The sequence below is a fragment of the Hipposideros armiger genome, unplaced genomic scaffold, assembly GCF_001890085.2.
Source record: "Hipposideros armiger isolate ML-2016 unplaced genomic scaffold, ASM189008v1 scaffold_375, whole genome shotgun sequence".
NCBI lineage: Eukaryota > Metazoa > Chordata > Mammalia > Chiroptera > Hipposideridae > Hipposideros > Hipposideros armiger.
In genome coordinates this window covers 247,787-267,998 of record NW_017731725.1, presented here as the reverse complement: position 1 = coordinate 267,998, position 20,212 = coordinate 247,787, and the positions used below count along the sequence as shown (strand labels likewise).

Sequence of the window (20,212 nt, the reverse complement as noted above, 5' to 3'; positions counted from 1 at the left end):
TGACTTTATTAGGGTTGCCAAACAAACTACTGGACACCCAATTAATGTGAATTGCAAATAAAAATTATCATTATTATTATTTTTAGTATAAATATGTCCCATGAGCTATTCAAACATATGTACTTTTATTTGCTCTATCTGGCAACCTTAGGCTGCATTGATACTCTAAATCAAGTGTAGAGCAAGTATTTTTTAAAGTAGGCTGAGAGAACTTAGATAAAAACTAAGTGTAGAAACCTGCCCTAACTTGCTTGGACATATTCCTGCTCTGCCAAGCAGTCTGTTCTCAGTTTTTCTGCTTATCACATTTTCCAGAGTCTAGCCATATACTATAACACACCTCTCCATAACCATATCATCTCTGTTTTTACTAAGGCAAAGTTTCATTTGTCACGCTTATATGAGATACTCCGTCTACATCAGACAGCTTTTTCTAATCTGCTAATATGTTTCTCATGATTCAGGCAAATAAAGTCTTGCCAGTATAAATTGCCACCCACAACAGAATCAAATCATGACTTAATTTCCATTATGAAAAAATAATAACTTGATTAAAACAAAGTATAAAGATATAAGGAAAAGTCTTTATCGGTCAATTCTAGGCTCATTATTCATCATTATTCTTATTTCATTTCCTCTGCTTCATCTAATTTTCTTCTAAAATTCTCCATATCACATATCATAGAAAATGTATACACATTTCATATAACACATAACACTTCATTATATATATCACTCACAGAAAGAAAAATGGAAATGCAGTACAGAATAAATTCACTTTATTTAAAAATCTTAACCTGGCTCTACCTTAAACTATAGGAAGATCCTTTAAAATGTGTATTGTAAAGTCTGTCCTATGTAAATATACTTTTTATCAATTAATACTTCATGGTGAATCCTGCAATATACATACATCTATACATAAATCATAATAACATTAATTATTGTTTGGTTTTGAATTTCAATTTGAATGAGTTAGGCTTTTTATTCATTCAATTGTCTCCTCTTAGGGACAATAATAAGGACCAAATTATACTTGGACAACATAAAATAAATTGAAAATGCTTTTGCACATTATATTTCTTTGGAATTTTATAGTATCAATTTTAAATTTTGTTTTTGATTTAGTTAAAATTTAAGGGTGTGTTTATTTGCCTCTGACTGCCAAAATGTACTAAAAAAATTGAGCAAAATTTTAGTGTAATTGCAGATATATTTGTTTCAATTCATTATACACAAGAACAAAGAAAAAAAAATTGGGTCAACAAACAAAAGATTCTCTGATTAAGCTAGCTGGGTTGGCAAGTTTTCAATAAGATTGGTCTGTTTTCTCTGTCTGCTCGAACACAGTAAGCGCAAACACCTTGATGGCTTAAATGCAGTAACTAGTACCACTTGGGAAAAGTGACCAATGATTCATTTCCTTAGAAAAAGGTTTCAAAAGCTTTGGATTTTTTTTCCAGCTTCTTCTAAAAATTAATTAATTAATTTTAAATTATTTAATTATTTTCATTTATAGTTGGCATTCAATATTATTTTATATTAGCTTCAGTTTTATCCTTTCACCTCAGGTAATTTCTGGATTAAAGTCATTCACTATTTCTGATTCTGTCTGTTTCTTACTGACCAACTTTTAATATCATATTAAGTTCTAAAACACATTGATAAATCAGGGAGAGAAATCAAAGCCCTTTTTTAGTCCCACCATCGGTATTAGGCAGCTGGATAAACTGATCCAAGTTTTAAAGTAGTTTGAGTCCCCCACTCTTTTACTGCAGCACGTTCCAATAACTCATGTCATTAGCTTCTCATTGAATGAGTTTGCCAGGATAAGTATTATACCAAAGAGGGAAGCTGCTGCGTTTACAAGATTGCAAATTATTTCACAGTACTATATTTCTAGTTCAGAAGTAAGTGGTGTTCTAGTAACCTGCTAATAAGCCTGACATTCCACTGCTTCTCTTCGGTCCAGTGCAGTTGTACCTAGATGCTATAAATTTCTCTTCCTGAATTTCTACTGATGAAATAACTACACCTTTCCTAACCAACATGCCCTCTGAAGCTCTGGTTCTCTGCCAAGCTTTAGCAAGACCCATTGAACAACAGATCTCAGTCTGGGCCAAGCTGCTTGTAACATTAAGGGTCCAGTTTACCTTGTATATAATTTGTACCTGAAACTAAACCCCATTCTTGGAGGAAAAATCTCGGCTGGCTAGCAAAGGCTGTCATCACATTCTCAAATTCCAAGTACTCTACAAAGTATCAAGTCATAATTTAGTAAAAGTTACATGCTCTGGAAAAAAATCCCCAAGGCCCCATTTTGTTCAATAGCCATTCACATCAGTCCTCAGCAGTGCCCCTTAATGGGTCAGTCTGTTCTTTCCACACCAATGTCCTCTAATAGCCACTTCCTTAATCACTAGATCTTTTGGAATTACTCAACAAAACTAGCTGAGGATAGCACTTTTCCATAAAAAAGTTCACACTTGAGAGAGAAATATTTAGCATTCTAACTCTCTATCTTAATCCTAAATTTATTTTTTTAGAATCCTAGCTATAAATTCCCCTCAGTCCCTGTTATTCTGCAGATGAGAAGCTGATGCTCACATTTTAGTCTCTGTGGCTGCATGCTATCAGCCGTTAACAGATCATTCCCTGAATTGACCTGTCCTTTTATCACCTCTTAGAACACCTCTCAGTGCAAGCTTCTAGTACAGAATAGCACTGGCTGGGTGCTCAGGGCTCCACCTAAGAAACTTATAAATGCAAACTTACTCCATGCTTGTGGCCTTCTCCACACAGCCTCCAATGACTGTGGATAGCCCACTAGGCATGGTTCCTCTGTGGAGCATTTTAAACGCAGAGGCTCAGACCTCACTTCCTATTGACTGAGTCAAAATTCTCAGGAGGTGAGTCCACAGTAAGCACGTATTTTCAGAAATGGCACGGGTGATTGTACTGTATTATAGAGTCTCTGAAACACTGACTTGCTCTCGGGATTCTCATTTTCCCCAGTTTCGTGAGCCTGTGGCTGACTGAACTCAAACTCTGCTGTTTTCAGAGCTGCAGCATGGTCTAGGACAGAGAGAGAAGCTCGACAGGGGCCTGTGATGTGAACTTTCCTGAGGCTGCTATAGATTACTATGTGACCATGAGAAACCTGCTTTGCATCTATGAGCCTTCTGTTTTTCTCTGTAAAATATATCTTCTATCACGCACCAGTGAACTAAAAAAGAAGTCCTAGGAGGCACACAACACCACAGAAAAATGCGGCATCCACACCTTCTGATAAGCAATTAGCACTTGGAGATTATATATATATATATATATATATATATATATATATATATATGATTTAAAAATTCACAGGATCAGTAATAATACTCCAGTCTTATATTTATGTCTATATTTACATTCATATACTTATTAACACTTATATCCCAGCCAGTCACATTGGTCTCTTTTGAGTTTTTGCTTAAAATTTTTTAAAGTATGGAGGGTACTTTTTTTTTTTTTTTTTTTTTTTTTTTTTAGGTCTCAGTTAGACAAAGGGAGGTTTTCTTGCTCTGAAAGGGCAGAGAAAGCCAATTTAAATCCGGGGGACTGACCTGGAAGACTGTGGCACTTGATAAGATTTAGGTGGAGTTAGTCAGATGAAAGGCTTGGTTCCTGAAGAGACAGAGATTAGGCAGAGGTGTTCTGCTTTGGGTTTATCAGAATCTGAGCATTTCACTAGAAATGTAAGAATCTCACAGTCATCTTTAAAGGATGGCCCAAGAGTCCCAACAGCCCAAAACCCATCGCCAGCTGCCAAATCTCTGGGATCTCAGCATAAGTACAAATTCTATAGGCTTCTTACTCATGAGAAAATCTAAAAGAAGTTAAAGAGATAGAGCTAAAGACCTGACATTTCATCCATCCATCCATCCATCCATCCATCCATCCATCCATCCATCCATCAATCCATCCTTTGCTTCCTTTCTTTCTCCTCTCCCTCTCTCGCCCTCTCTCTCTTTCTGTAATTAAATCATCATCATCATCATCATAAAACGTAACATATATTTCTTACTGCTTTATATGTGGCAGTTGCTATGTTAAGTATTTTACATGAAGTACCTCATTTGATCTTCACAGTAAATCTGCAAAGTAGCTACTATTATTATGTCCATTATTAAAATGAACTGATTGAGGATTAGATAAAGTGACTTGATTAAGGTAATATAGCTAGTGAAGGCAAAGCTGTCCATCTCAAAAGCCCTTTCTCCTTTTTACATGCAGCCTTTTAGTTTTAAAGGGCCTGATGTAAAATTTTACTTTACTATAATCAAAATAAACCCACAGGCCACTCTCTATTATTCCAAACAAAAGTTGTTTATCAATTTACATAAAGAGGCTATTTATCTGCTGGCTCTAATTAATAGGTATATATTTTAATAATGATAAGCTCAAATATGAAGTAATTAACCTGAACTCCAGAATTTGACCTTGGAAAGCTCTTGATTTCTGTTTAATTCAGGATGGTTAGGGAAAAAAAAAAGACATCTTATTTTCTGTTTATGTACATACATATGTGCATGCATACTTGCACATATGCTTGTTCAAATATATATCCATTTCCTAATTCAAAATTTTCTTAAAATTTCTTTAAATTTTTACTATTGATAAACCCCTCACAGATAAATGGGAAGTTGGGATGACATAGAACACAATGACCTTCTTAACTGATGAAGATGAGGAATTTACAATCCTTGACCACTGTTCTTGTCAGTTAATAATAAATTGTTGAGGTCAACTTGCTCTTCTGAAGGATGATGTGTGTTTTTTACCCTTGTTATCATATATATATATATATATATATATATATATATATATATATATATATATATATATATATATATATATATATATATAATTTCTAGTCAAGATGGCAGATTACTTAAATGCTATGCTTATCTCCTCTCATGACCACACCAAAATTACAACTAAACTACAGAACAACCATGATTGAGAATTGCCTGAATTCTAGCTGAACAGGAGCCCTACAACTAAGGACATACAGCAAAAAACCACCTCAAGGCTGGTAGGAGGGGCAGAAATACAGAACAGGCTGATCCCATGCCTGCATGTGACCATTAAAAATCAGGAGGGATATTTTGACTGCAAAGTTTCCACCCACCCCTACCCTCCCACCCCCCAGAGGAGTGAGGGGTCTCAACCACACACCAGGCTTCCTGGACCAGGATTCCAGTACTGGGGAGAGAAGTCACCACAAATTCTGGCTGTGAAAACCAGCTGAGTGAGATTAGGGCGGATGCAGTTCCAAGTGCTCCTCTTATAGGGTCTGTGCACTGATTTACTCACTTCCAGATTCACTTGCTTTGAGCTTCAGTGCTGGGTTTGCAGATCGAAAGGTGCCAGGAACATACAAGGAGGAACTGAGTTGTCTGGCTTCAAAGTGAGGGCTAGAGGGGCAACTTTCTCCCGGCCAGAGGAGCTAGGGGAAGCTAGCTTTGTTGATCCCTTCCCTTTCCCAGCCTACAAATGCAGGTGTCCACCATATCTGAATTTCCATCAAACTAGCTATCACCTTTCTGTTGCCCTGCCCCGGGTGATACCCAGAGACCCTGCCCCACTAACTTTTGGGCATACCCAAGCTGCTTCTGGTGGTTTTCTTACAAACAGCCAGTCTTGGTTCATACGGCAGACATTCCTAAAATCTCTCTAAGGTTTACAAAACCCAAACAAGCAGCATCTGGCTTAGGCATTTACCATACCTCTTGCTGAGTAGCCCTGAGCCCGGCACTAGCCACTGCCAGTCTCAGTTCATGGCTGGGCCTCTTGAGGCACCTTGAAGCCCAGCACAGGTGGCAGTCATCTCTGGATTGCTTTGTGGCTTGTTCCCAGTGTCCCTTGGTAGGGCACAGGCAGTGGCTGTACTTATGTTCAGAGATCTTAGGGAAAACTTCAACAAAGAGATAGGAAACATAAAATGGAGATAGAAACAAACAAACAAAACAGTGAAAAATAGACAATGTAATAACTGAAATAAAGAATACATTTGAGGGCATCAACAATAGATTAGATGAAGCAGAGGATTAAATAAACAATTTAGAAGATAAGGTAGCAGTAAATATCAAAGCACAACAGCAAAAAAAAAAAAAAAAAGTCCAATAAAAATGAGGATAGCGTAAGGGGCCTCTCGGACAACATCAAGCATACTAACATTTGCATCATAGGGATGCCCAAAGGAGGAGAGAAAAAGCAAGAGATGGAGAATCTATGTGAAGACATAATAACCAAAAACATCCCTAACCTGGTGAAGGAAATATTAGCTATGCAAGCCCAGGAAGAACAGAGTCCCAAACTAGATGAACGCAAACAGGCCCACACCAAGACTCATCATAATTGAAATGCCAAAGGTTAAAGACAAAGAAAGAATCTTAAAAGCAGCAAAAGAAAAGCAGTTAGTTACCTACAAGGGAGCTGCCATAAAACCATCAGCTGATTTCTCAACAGAAACTTTGTAGGCCAGAAGAGATTGGCATGAAGTAGTCAAAGTGATGAAAGCAAGGACCTACATGCAAAATTACTCTACCCAGCAAAGCTATCATTTAAATTGAAGGACAGATAAAGAGCTTCACACACAAGAAAAAAGATAAAGGGAGTTTATCACCACCAAACCAGTACTACAAGGAATCTTACAGGGACTTCTTTAAGGTGAAAAAATAAAACTAACTAAATAATCAAAATGTGAATAATAAAATGGCAATAACTACATATCTATCAACAATTCCTTTAAATGTAAATAGGTTAAATCCACCAATCAAATGATAGGGTAGCTGAATGGATAAAAAAAAAAAAAAGACCATTATATATCCTGCCTTCAGAAGACTCACTTCAGATTGAAAGATGCATGAGACTGAAAGTAAAGGGATGGAAAAAGAAGATATTTCATGAAAAGAAAAAAAAAAAGTGGGTAGCAATACTTACACCAGACAAAATAGACTTTAAAACAAAGACTATAACAGGAGACAAAGAAGGACCCAGTAACCCCACTTCTGGGTATTTATCCAAATAAACCCAAAACTCTACTTCAAGGGGACATATGCATCCATATGTTCATTGCAACATTGTTCACAATGGTCAAGATGTGGAGGCAGCCTGGGTGTCCATTAACGGATGAATGGGTAAAGAAGAGGTGGTACATATATACAATAGAATATTGCTCAGCCCTGGAAGGGGATGGGTCCTTGCCATCTGCAGCAACATGGATGGACCTGGAGAGTATTGTGCTGGGTGGAGTACGTCAGACAGAGATAGACAGCTTATATGTGGAACCTAAAGAACAAAATAAACAAATGAAACTGAAACAAACTTATAGATACAGAGAACATTTTGATGGTTGTCAGATAGGAAGGGAGTTGGGGGTGGGTGAGAAGGGAGAAGGGATTAAGCAGTACAAATTAATTGTTGAACAGTGGTCATGGGGATGTAGGGTATAGCATAAGGAATATAGTCAATACTATTGTAATAACTATGTATGGTGTCAGATAGGTACCCGATTTATCAGGGTGATAAATGGGAGGTAATTTGGGGCACAGGGTAAAAAAGTTGAAGGGATTCAGAAATACAAATAGGTAGTTACAAAATAGTCATGGGGATGTAAAGTAAAGCATAGGAAATATAGTCAATAATATGGTAATAACTATGTATAGTGTCAGGTGGGTACTAGACTAATCAGGCGGATCACTTCTTAAATGAATGATATCAATGTCTAACCACTACGCTGTACACTTGAAATTAATACAAAATAATACTGAATGTCAACTGTAATTGAAAAATTGAAAAGGGGAGAAGGTCAAGGAAAATAAGAGGTTCATATTTCCAGGCATAAAAAAAGCAAGTCATGGTGATGTAATATACTGCATAGGGAATCTAGTACAATATATTGTGATGGCATGGTACAGTATCAGATGGTTGCTGGAGTTACCATGGTGATCACTTTTTTAGGACTATCAAACTTTAATAACTATGGTGTATACCTGAAGTTAATATAATATTGTATGTTAGTTATAGTTTAATCGAAATCTCTAAAAAAAAATAACTCTAAACATCTTTACTGGATAATGATCTCTGGAGAACAAACATCATATCCTATTATCTCTATGTGCTCACATTAAATCATAAATACACACACACACACACACGCACACAAAACAGTTTTTAAAAATGATCTTGTAGGTACTTAACCAATTAAAATGGCATTTATCTCAATAGCAGAATTAATGTTTTTTTAGAAAAACATTAAATTTACTGTGTACTGTAACTAGTCAGTAAATTCTCAGAAATAAATTGTGAAGCCCAGAGTTGAGTTATATTTATGTAAATAAATATACCAAATAATAATACAAAAGTACTGTGCTGGTATTGAAACAAATTGAAGCTAAATTTGTCTCCTAATTTGTTGAAAATAGACCCATTTGTTGATGTATATTGGCTAATATTGGCAATGGAAATGGTATTAAATCAATTCTAAATAATTTTTAAGCTGGACCAGGTCTGGGAACCGTCCATTTGTTTAGAGAGACTAAAAATGAAATTCCTCTCTCCAATCAGTTATGTTCTCACACAATATTTGTGAAATTCATTGCTGCTCTATAGATTTCTTAAACCTCCAAATTTAACCATCTGTAAATCTTACTTCCCTATAATGAATCTTGGAATAAAAAAGAAAAGAAAATACGTCTGAGCTTTGAAAATAGATTTCACAAGTCTCAAGTACTAAAGCTCATGCATTTCTTTAGACTCTGATGGATCAACAAATCTTTTCTCAGGTTTCTGTTTACTTTTACTTTGCATATACTTTTTAAAAATTTGATTATTTGTTTCAAGGCTAACCAAGTCAAAACAAGATTAGAGGGTAAGAAATGGGGTGCTTCCGATAGCCATATTAACTGCTATCAAATTGACAATTGAGGAGAATATATTGAAATAGTTAAACAAGTCATCAGATGAATGAACTAAAATTCTATAGTTGTCACGGATTATACAAGGGGAGCAACTCTATAATCTAGTACATTGTAGAATGGATAGAAAACTGACATCCATGATAATGGACCACATTCATAAATGTAATGTTAAATTATTCTCAATAAATTCTTAAAGTAAGGATCCGTGTAACAGAAGGTAGAGATTGGGTAATAAAAAAAATTAGGTAGATTTTATTCTACATAGACAAAAGTAGGTTATTTAGAATGGGCATGAACAAAGGATTTCATTTTGTTTTACCTAATCCCTGTAGTGACTTTCCAAACTCAGCTGGGTTATTAGCTAGTACATTAAGCTTTAGATTAAGTTTATGGCTGTATATTCAATACTGAAGATGTTGAAACTAATCAGTTTAGTCAGAAGATGTTATTGAACCTTTGGAATATCATTGCAATCAATCAGTAATTGATTATTTTTAATACTCTCAAAATAATATGAACATAATCACTAACCTCTCTGAAAAGCTATAATTTCATGCACAGATTTTCTGATTAGTAAATGTCAATACATAAAGAGTGTGGCACTTCACTAAGTTATTACAAACAAAGAGAAAACAATATATTATCATCACCCTCACAAAAGAATTGGAGCAAAAAATTTGGATTTTTTTTCCCTTTGTGTTAAAAGGCACAGAAATAGATGGAAGAATCCAAAAGAGAGCAGTAAAGTGGGAGATACAATAACATATGCTACTAAAAATACAAGGGCTAACTCTCTCAGCTTTTTAGCTCATCCTTTATTTCTCTTATAAGGTGATAAATTGTGAGTAACTAGTACACATGAAATAGATACCCCTGTACTCCATTCCCAATATCATAGCAGTTTAGAGCTAGAAAGTACCAACAAAATACCTAGTCCACTGTCCTTCAAATAGAAATACACAGCAAAATCACAAAGAATCATAAATTACCCAGGTGTCTGGAACCATCTACTGAATTAGAATTTTAAGCATGTGTATTTTCAAAGGCTACCCCCTGGTTAAGAACAATTGACTCCAACACTTTCATTCTATTGAAGGAGCTGATATCCCAAATTAAACAAATAAAAACAAATAAAAAATGCTTATATATACTTTGGTACTTATATAAAATAGAAAGCTAGGTTTAAATTGATAAAATAGTATCACATATGAGAAATTTGAGTGAATATTCTAATAATTCTTCATTTTATGGTTCTAATAAGTTAGGTGACTTGTCGTTAAGTCATAGAACAAATCCATGTCAACCTCCAGACAATCACCAAATGTACTCTACTCTTTTAAGTTACCAAAACTTACAACATGTTTGATCTAATCAAGTTTAAAAACTAAATATGAAAAAAATCATTTTTTGAGGTTTAATATTATATTTCAGATGACATTCTATAGGATCTATGACTTAAAAGCAATATTAATATACAACACAGCTAAAGTAAAGATTATACATAAGAGTGAAGACATTTGAGGTTTGACAAGTTTTGTCATATTCTTATATAACAGAAATTATTGAGAATGAAATGTGTTACCCTCTTCTTTTGCTACAAAAACAAAATACTCTCTTCCCCATTAAGGAGTATTTAGACAGGACTGTGTGTTTTGAGAATTCAGAAGCTCCCAAATTCTGACACTGAGTCAGTCTGTATGTTAATTTCCATCAAATGAGATTAAGCAAATCTTCATGAAGACGGAGGGTAGGAAAGAAATGAAGGCTTCTGTATTTAGACAGAGAGCACTTGGACTGATTCCACCCTAATGTAGGGCTTATAATACCAGCAAGAGAGCAGGACCTGAGGTTTTATTGGTTCCAACTGGATATGCTGAAGGGACAACGGAGACCTAACCATTAATTAGCTAAGCGCCATGCACTTCAGGGGTGCAAAGAAGGTCCTGGGAGCCAAATTGGGTATAAAAGGATTGGAATCATTTGGCAGATTAACCTATCTTTGAAAGGAGCATAGAGATGACACAACAGGCATTTCAGTAGCAGCCAAGATGAACTACAGAGCAGGGGTTGTTCCCTCATAATCCTGGCTCGAACTGCCCCGGGCTATTACTCTACAATCCTAATGGGAGGAAATAGGCAGCTCTAAAATGACTGACATGGATTTTTCAACCACAGGATGGTGAAGGTAGTTTAAATGTTTAATGTAACACATATCAATCCAGTTTGGTTTTTGCAACTGAGTATTCAGAAGAAAATTTATATCTGTAGTATACCACTATACATAGTATGTATAAATTTTAACATAGGTGAATATAAATAAAAACTTTGTTCTTTCCGCATGTTAGTTCTCTGTACTATTTTAGCTTCTCCTGCTGTTATCAGAATTGAGCATTCATTATTCATGTAAGATACAGAGGAAAATGAAAGTAAAGCGAAAGGGAAAATACTAGAATAATTTGATCATACATACTTAACCACAAAAAATAGTTATTCTCAAATATTGCTAAAATAGTTACATGAGGGAATAAATCTTATTCTACCCATTCCATTTGTATCTCATGACGTGCTAAGCATTAAAGACATTTCTGTTTTTCTCCCATTGTTTTCTTAGGTTTACTGCACCATAAAAAGGAAAAAAAGAAAACTGACTTACTGTTACCACATCCTTCCCATCCTGAATTCAAAGCCTTCTGATTTTCTGCTTTTTCTCTAAACTCACATTCCTGATGCTACATATAATCATAAGGAAATGCTGCGAATGTGAAAATGTTCATTTAAAGCTACGCCATACCAAGTTCAAAGAAGAAGCAAGCCTCATGCCAGTGACATTGACTGGATTGGAGAGCGCCACCTACACAAGGACAGCAGGCTGCTAACTCTTATAGTCAAATCTAGAGCCTTGTAGATTGAATAAAATCCTTTTTCTGTTCATCACAATTATTACATATATTTTAAAGAAACATCATACTCAATGCCTTTCTTTTTCTCTTCTACTTCAAAGCCCTCAGCGTTTCAGTTTGCCTTTCACAAATGCGTTGGTGAAAGAAAGTAAATATGAAACTCAAACTGGGTCTTGCTTGATTTCAAAAATATGAGACTTTTAGCTCTTTCTGCCTGACTTAATCTCTTTGCAATTATTTTTTTGTTTCAGCTTATTATTAAAAAATGCATTATTTGCCTAATTGCATATTGTTTATTTCCACACAAAAAATGCAATATTTAACATAATATTGGTGCAATAGTGAACTTAGCAGGTTTGGGTGCACAAACACTACATATTCCAACTGAGGGACTGACCCTTTACTGGCTCCTGGGAGGTAACCACTGAGCCTTGGAATATCCTGCCTGGTACCAGTGTATCTGATCCCTGATACCTTGGGCTATGCCAAATAGCTTATGCTAATGATGTGGTTTATGATGAAATCCATTTTATTTTAAACCTGGGGCTTAAGACCATGCAGTATCAGTTTGAACACTGCAGGTGTTAAAGATGGATTAACTGAAGTCTATGCCTTCTGGATGACCTGAATAAAAACCCTGGGCTTCAAGGCCTAAGCAAGCTTCCTGACCGGAAACACTTCAAACACGTTGTCACACATTGTTTCTGAGAGAATGCAGTGCTGTCCACACAACTCCATAAGACACCTGAAAGCTCATGCCTGGTGTCTCCTTGACTGTGACATTTGTGCCTTTCCTCTTGTTATTTTTAACTAGATTTTTTTACTGTAATAAACCCTAACCATGAGTAAAACAGCTTTTTTGACTCCTTCTAGTCAATCATCAAATACGAGGGTACTTTGGAGCCCCAGACACCATAGATAAAGCTATCAAACACTTTAAATATTCTTTAAGTTTCTAAACAATCTGTCATCTCTATAACATCTTCTCTTGGAAGGATATTGCCAACTCAATAATATTCTTTTGTTTTTCTTATAATAAAAATATGAATTATGGCTAGGAGTTAAGTAATTTCAATAACCTTCTGGTATATTATATTTAAACCCATTAATAAATTACGATAATCTAGTTTGGTAAACTTCATTTAGTTTGAGAAATTTATTTTCTTTTCCACCCTGCTGCTTTCTGCTTTGTTTCTTCATTTTTTCTCCCCCAGCTTTATCAAAGATTAATTGACAAAGTGTACAATGTGATGATGTACATGTTGTGAAATGATTACAATTAAATAATGAAATAATAAGGCTAATCAGCACATCCATCACCTCACATAGTTACCTTGTGTGTGTGTGTATATGTATGTGTGTCACAAGACCACTTAAGATCTAAACTCTTAGCAAATTTCAAGTATACATTACAGTACTATGAACTATAGTCACCATGCTGTACATTAGACCCCCAGAACACATTCATTTTATAACTGAAGACTTGTACCCTTTGACCAGTATCTCCCTATTTCCCCCAAACACCAGCTACTGGTAACTACCATTCCATACTCTGTTTATAAGAGTTCTACCTTTTCCTAATTCTTACTTTTTTAAATTCTTACTTGTGCAATTTCTGCGAGGATGAGTCAAGATTTTAAACTCATATGAGTCTGAAGTTAGCCTGAATAGCTTCTTCCTGGCAATTTATAAAATGGGTCCATGAGCAAATACTGTATTATTTGATACAATACAGCTTATAAATTTCCAGTTCCTGACTTTTCAAATGATTGGCATGGTGTCACACAGAGAAGTTGTGGCAAGGTCAGGTTTAAGAGTGGAATCTTATGATTATGGGTATGAAGCTCTTTGTGCTATAATAAACTATTATTGCTAAAGTTACAGCTGAAATCATAGACTAAAATAAAGTTTAATCACATTATGGAAATTTGATGATTTATCTGCAAGTAAAAGGGACTCTAACTCAAGCCATATTTAAAAATAGGCTGTAAGTGATCTCATATAATTAGACCTGGAGGTTGGCCAGACACCTGGGGGGTTCAATCAGTTAAACAATTGATCGAGGGCCAGGTTTTTTTCTGTCTCTCAGCTCTGCAACCTTCAGGGTCACTGATCATTAGGTAGCACCTCACACCCCTCCTTGGGGTCTGCAAATGTCAACAGCAGTTACATGTCTAAAATCCAGATGCTAGAAGGTCTAGAGGAGGTTACCACCTTTAACCTATACCCTGTATGCTGGTGAGGGAACCTTTTCTCAGTTAGAACACCACTTTTATCTCAGAGATCAGCATAGGGTCATGTACTCATTCCTACAAGAATCCCTGAAAGTAGAATGGGATTAGCATTCCTGACTTAAAAGACAAAGCCAAAGGGCAAGGACACATAAAGACTGGTTAGCTAACCAATGGACCATCCCTGTTTCTGGTCACAGCTGTCCAAACATTAGTTATACTTCTTCATTCAGGTGTCTGCCGTCCTTGTGGCAAAAGGATACTTTGTCACAGATTATCCTGTCATTGTAAAAACAATGTTGATACACTGATAGTCAAAATATATCCATGAGAACAGGTCTGTTTTTCAAAGCACTTTTTGTCTAATTTCAACTTGTGTAGCCCTTTTTTGAAAACTGGCTGTTGCTAAAGAATAAACTCTAAGCCTATACTGGTATGGCAGCATTAACCTGTGTTGTATGTCATTTATTTTCTGAAGCCAGTCAGTGAATCTACCATGAGTAGATGCTTTTTATGTCAGGTTTTCTGAAAAATGAGGCACCTGAGGGGATCCCATTGATTTGCCAACTGTGTCACAGTCCGTTTAAGGCAGAATGGCACATGCTTGTGACAAAGACAATGACAAATGGATATGTACTGAAGGGACAGCACCAACACAGATGAATGAAGAAAATGATGGAAGTATACAGCATGAGATGGAAATCAAAATAAGATGTAAGATTATATACTACATGTATATACAATACCTTGAGTTAGATAAAAGGTGTCTGTAAGACTAACAGCACTTTTCAGAATAATTTCTGTAATTTTACACAAATTCAATATTAACCAAAATTGTGAAATCAGAGTGAACCATTTGTTTTACAATATTTACATCAACCTATATATAGTGATGAAGGAAACATTTTTACTACTACATGAAAAAATAATTGAGTTTCTGTTTTCCTACCTTAATAAATGTGCATATGTATTTATATGTACCAATATGCCATACAGGCAAAGGTTAACTATGTTCGTAGGGGTTAATTTCTGCTAGCATGCAATAATATATATTAATAATATTCATGGATACTAATGAGATGCAAATCTTTGCAGGTAGAATTGTGCTCACAGGCATTCAGGATAAAGTCATCAATATCCTGTTCACATCTCAGGCCAGCATAGCCAGGATCGCATAAGCAGGAGAAACTGTCAACCACTAAAAACAGCAGAAAAGAGAAAACTTTTAACATTCCTTTAATCATGGTATATGCAATATTATTTACTCTAAAGAATGTTGTATTCATCCAAATGCATTTCACTTTTAACCAAAGTAAGTGTGAATTCTTATATATAATACACTATTACATAATTATTAATATTTTCTAAGTAACACTCTTGCTCAGTTCTATTTTACTTAAAAACTTCAGTTATTTAAAATAAAAACAATTACAGTAAACATCTGGAAACAATTTGCAAAGCAACAATGAAAATATCCAGTTTTCTTTCTTTCTCTCTTTCTCTCTCTCTCTCTCTCTCTCTCTCTCTCTCTCTCTCTTTCTCTCTTTGTTGATAAACAATACCTATGATAAATAGGTTATTTTTGTATCAGTTAGGTTTTCCCAGATCATTTTATGTTTAATAAATGAGAAGTTAACTGATTGTTAAAGCTCTTTGTGTGACAGGTACATTAAAGCGCATGGAGATCAGAAAGTTGATATTGAACTACTTAAGCCTTTGTTAAGAAGGGCTTTCAAATTTCATTATAATCTTTTAAAAGTAATGATCAGAGTATATCCTTTATTTTATCATTAATGATGGGAAAAAAACAGTCTCTGAAGCATCTCAAGGAGATGGTGACAGCATGAATTGCAGTCGGAGCAGGCGCAGGTTTATGGCTGCTGCTAGTCAGTCCCTGGGTTCTTCATTATCCCTGAGCCCTGCCATGTCACCTACGCTTTCACTCGGCCTCTGTGCATGTACCTGCTATTACCCTGATTAAATGCTTCGAGTGGCAGGACCATTTTCAGTGCCCTGTGAGGTAGTGAGGTATTTAGCTGGCTTCTGCAGTCATACTTCTAAACGGCATGTGTGAGCGGGGCCTCTAAGAACACGCCAGCCCACAGCCCTCAGGAAGAGACATGGAGACACAAGAGTTGGCAGCTCTTTAGACAGGACTTTACATCGGGTTTACTTTCTGTTTTTCATCTAGCATCCTAGTTTTCAAAGTCTTATTTGATAGAAATGATTAATTATATACAGGTATAGTTGTATATAAATTAATGAGTCAAGATGATACCAACTGGTACATCTTTATATGTTATAAATGGCATTATGTATGTTAAACTAAAACCAAATGTTATACAATATGTACCGGAAGACATTGTGGAATACCAAAAATCAGAATAATGTTTTTGAAAAAATTTTCATGATTATAATTCAAATTTGGATACTGGTGCAAATTGGCAAATGACAACTAGAGTCAAATTAAGTTTCAGCGTAGATGTAGACATTCTCTACATAGGTAAATAATACATTATTTTAAAAGAAATATAACTTGGAATTAACAAAGGGTCTCAGAGGTAGGGGTTGATGTTAAATAATGAAGCATGTTTTTATTATCAAGAAATATTTAAGATAATAAGGTAATTTCTGAATGTTGACTCTTTGGGGCTAAGAATCTAAGAAACAAACTATGTGCCAAATAAGAACCTAAGGAATTAATTTGAATATCATAAAGAAAATACATAAACAAATAAACTATTCTAACTTGTTTAAGATTTAAAACAAAAACAAACAAAAAAAATTGGGGTATTTTCCCACATCTTATTTGTGAACTATGAGCTATGTGATGACTACTCACCATTTTATCAGGAGATATTTTTAAGTGCATTGTCTTATTTTGTTATTATTTTTACCAGAAAATACAGTCACTATATTTGTATTACAAATATTCCATACTACTATTTTAAATTAAAATTTTCATCAGATAAGCCTTCTATAAATCTGGATGTATTATTCATTTTATACTTAAATATACATCAAACATCATACATTAGATATACTGAATCAAAGTTTTTAACATAAAACTTTGTGGTGAAAATGTAGAGGTATTTTAATAATGTATTGCCAATGTGGTGAATAACCACATAATGTCTAAGATTTACAAATTCACACATACTATTAATAATTGTTTCTTATATAAAGTAATGTAATAAATGCTATTACCTTGAATTCAGAAAATTTGACTTCCCAAACTATTTTATTTTAGACAGTATTAACAATACAGTGTCTTAGATTCATATTGATACCAGTTTACATGTACAATCTAATTTTTAATAGACATTTTGTTTCTCTGGTAGTTAATCTTCTTGGATGAGGTCCAAAATATATTATGAATAACTATATTATGAAATATCACTATATCAGGTATGCAAATTTTACATTTTACATAATATATATGTCCTCCCAAAATTTAATAGGGAGCATTGCACTTTAAGTAGCAGCATATTTGGAAATTGCATTTTCTTATCATATAAGGAATTATGCATTAAAGTATTTATGGAGACCTTATAAAAATCATATATATCATTTTGAATATATCACTCAGAAGACATCAGAAGTACTCATATGTAACCATTATGCTATGGCTGCCTAGATCTAAAAATGCTGCTAACCTCTCTCTGAGGCAGACTTCTCTGCCTCACTTATTTTATAGTGAGCACCAGAAATTTGAGATCCATTCCCAGCATTACCAAACACCTGTTGATTTAAGCTCAGAAATAAGATAATAGTGACTAATTTCAAGGTAATCTGAGAGTTAAACAGTTTAAAAAACCCAATTTTTAAGAGCTTAAATCTGAAAAAAAAAATGGTGGTTAAAATAAGGAGTAATGGACACGTGCCCCTCAGCCTAAAAATATGTTTTGCTTAGCTAGCACAGTATTAGAAAAAATAGTCCATATTGACATCTACGCAGATATTCCTGTTCGCTAAGGCCCTACCACTACCTGTTATTTTACATCTGGGCTGCTTCATCTAATCTAAAAAAAAATAAATCCATTATGCTCTTTAAGGGATGCATTCACAGAATATTAGTTTAAAGAAAAGGCTTTAGGGCTGGCCGAGTGGAGCGATGGTTAAGAACTGGCTTGGGACACAAGAGGGCCCCGGTTCGGATCCCACATATGACGGCAAGTGACACTGCCCTCTACAGCTAAGATGCTGAACAACAGCTCAACCTGGAGCTGGGCTGCCGTGGGTCGCTGGCGACAGGTAGGCTGCAGCCCCTGTGGCAGTGGGTTGCCATGGGTTACCGTATATAGCCATCAGCCAGCGTGAGTGGCCGTCCAGAGGCTGGCAACTGACCTGCCTCGCCTGGGAAGAGCGCAATGATGGTGCCAACTTGGGCCAGTGAAGCAACCTCCTCCACGACTAGACTGAAGAACAAAACGACAGCAACTTGTCTGTTCCCCTTCCCGCAATTGCCCAGCACTGTTCCCATCCCCCAATTCCCCAATAAAAATCTTTAAAAAAAAAAAGGCTTTATAATTTCAGTTAAATTATATGCTTTCCAAATAAAATGACTTTCTATCAAAATGTGCTTTTGCATATATTACATTATTTTAACCATTTATCCATTTACTGAGCGATCATGTAAAAATATATTTTAAAGGAGATAAAATAAAGCAAAATAAAATGGGCAGTTGTTTTTCACATTCATCTATGCCTCTCTGTTTTTTCTTCTTCATGGCTGTTAGCCATATCCAGTTCACAGGGCTATTTCATGTTCTGTTTTTTCTGTCACAACAAAAACCTATGTTCCAATATTCTGCTTTCTTTTTTTCCCTCTTCTTCCCCTTCCTTCGTTCTATTTCCCCTTCTTTTCTTCCTGCCTCCTTCTTTTTCTTTTATGAATTTACATTCTTTCAGGAATATATTTCAGTAATAAGAAGTGTGTGTGTGTGTGTGTGTGTGTGTGTGTGTAATAAATAGAAGGGCTGAAATAATGTTATTTAAAAAAATTATAAACAGTGCTTTATGATACCTATAAATACTTTTTAAAAAGTCTACCACTAAAAACAAAGAATATATATAATCACAGTGTGTGGAGTATAGCATAGGGAATAGAGTCAATGGAATTGTATATAAGATGTCACAGGGGTAGTATGTGGGGGAGGGTTTATCACTTTGTGAGGGGTGTAAATGTCTAACTAGTACATTGTTTTGTACACCTGAAACTAATAATAAAACAAAAGTAAAAAGAGAAAAAAAAAGACAAAAATGGTTAATTCTGATACCAGAACACAGAAGTCACATTTCATGAATTTGTTTTCATTTGCTACTGTTATAATTCACAAATAATATAAATGGATTTGTCCAAAGTGGGTTATTTTATGACCATAACTGGCATTGATGTTCATATTTAAGGCAGGGTAAAGTCAGGAAATAATTATAGCTGCATCCTGAGCTATTCCATCACTAAATCAGATTCTAAATTGGACTGCTCTACAAGAATTGCTCTGGCTGAATGAACTCACTGTCATAGCAATATCCGTTGAGGCAAGGGCTGGAGCTGCACTCATTGACATTTATCTCACAGTGTGGACCCGCAAAGCCTTTTCCACACTGGCACTGGTACCCAAGGGGAAATGTTTCCAGATACATGTTGTATCTACACACAGCTCCATTTTCACAAGATTCACTAGGCTCACAAGGCCCATATTCACAGTGAGGGCCTGAAAGGAAAGAATCAGAGTGTCAGTGCTCATATAATGAACAAATCCTGCAACTGCTGTCATTTACCAGGTGTATTTCTGCATAAATGCATTCAATTTTGTCTCTAGGCAAAGACTCATAATTTTCTTCCATATTATCATTGTGATTCTGTCTCTCTACATTATAATTTAAGAAGTAAATGTTATTTATGATTTCCATGCTTCATCTAACAAAATACCAGCAGGCAGCATTGGGAAGTAACAGTATTTTTAAAAATACCATTTTGTTTCTTCATAGTTTTTCAGTTCTCTTCAACAATGTTCTCTGAAAACATTGTAATTAAGAAAGTACATTATTAATGATGTGATTCTCCCTCTGTTTTCTTTCTGGTACCCTGGAGGTTGCTATCATTCTA

General features: G+C 35.2%; 1 protein-coding gene across 1 annotated transcript in view; it reads right to left on the bottom strand.

The window, feature by feature from the left end:
* The window catches only part of LOC109393324 (protein eyes shut homolog), a 1,090,347-nt gene that overhangs the window by 1,036,971 nt on the left and 33,164 nt on the right, over positions 1–20,212 (bottom strand). Inside the window, 1 exon segment of the mRNA XM_019662404.1 lies at positions 15,178–15,298. Within this exon segment, the coding sequence (XP_019517949.1) occupies positions 15,178–15,298 (121 nt within the window).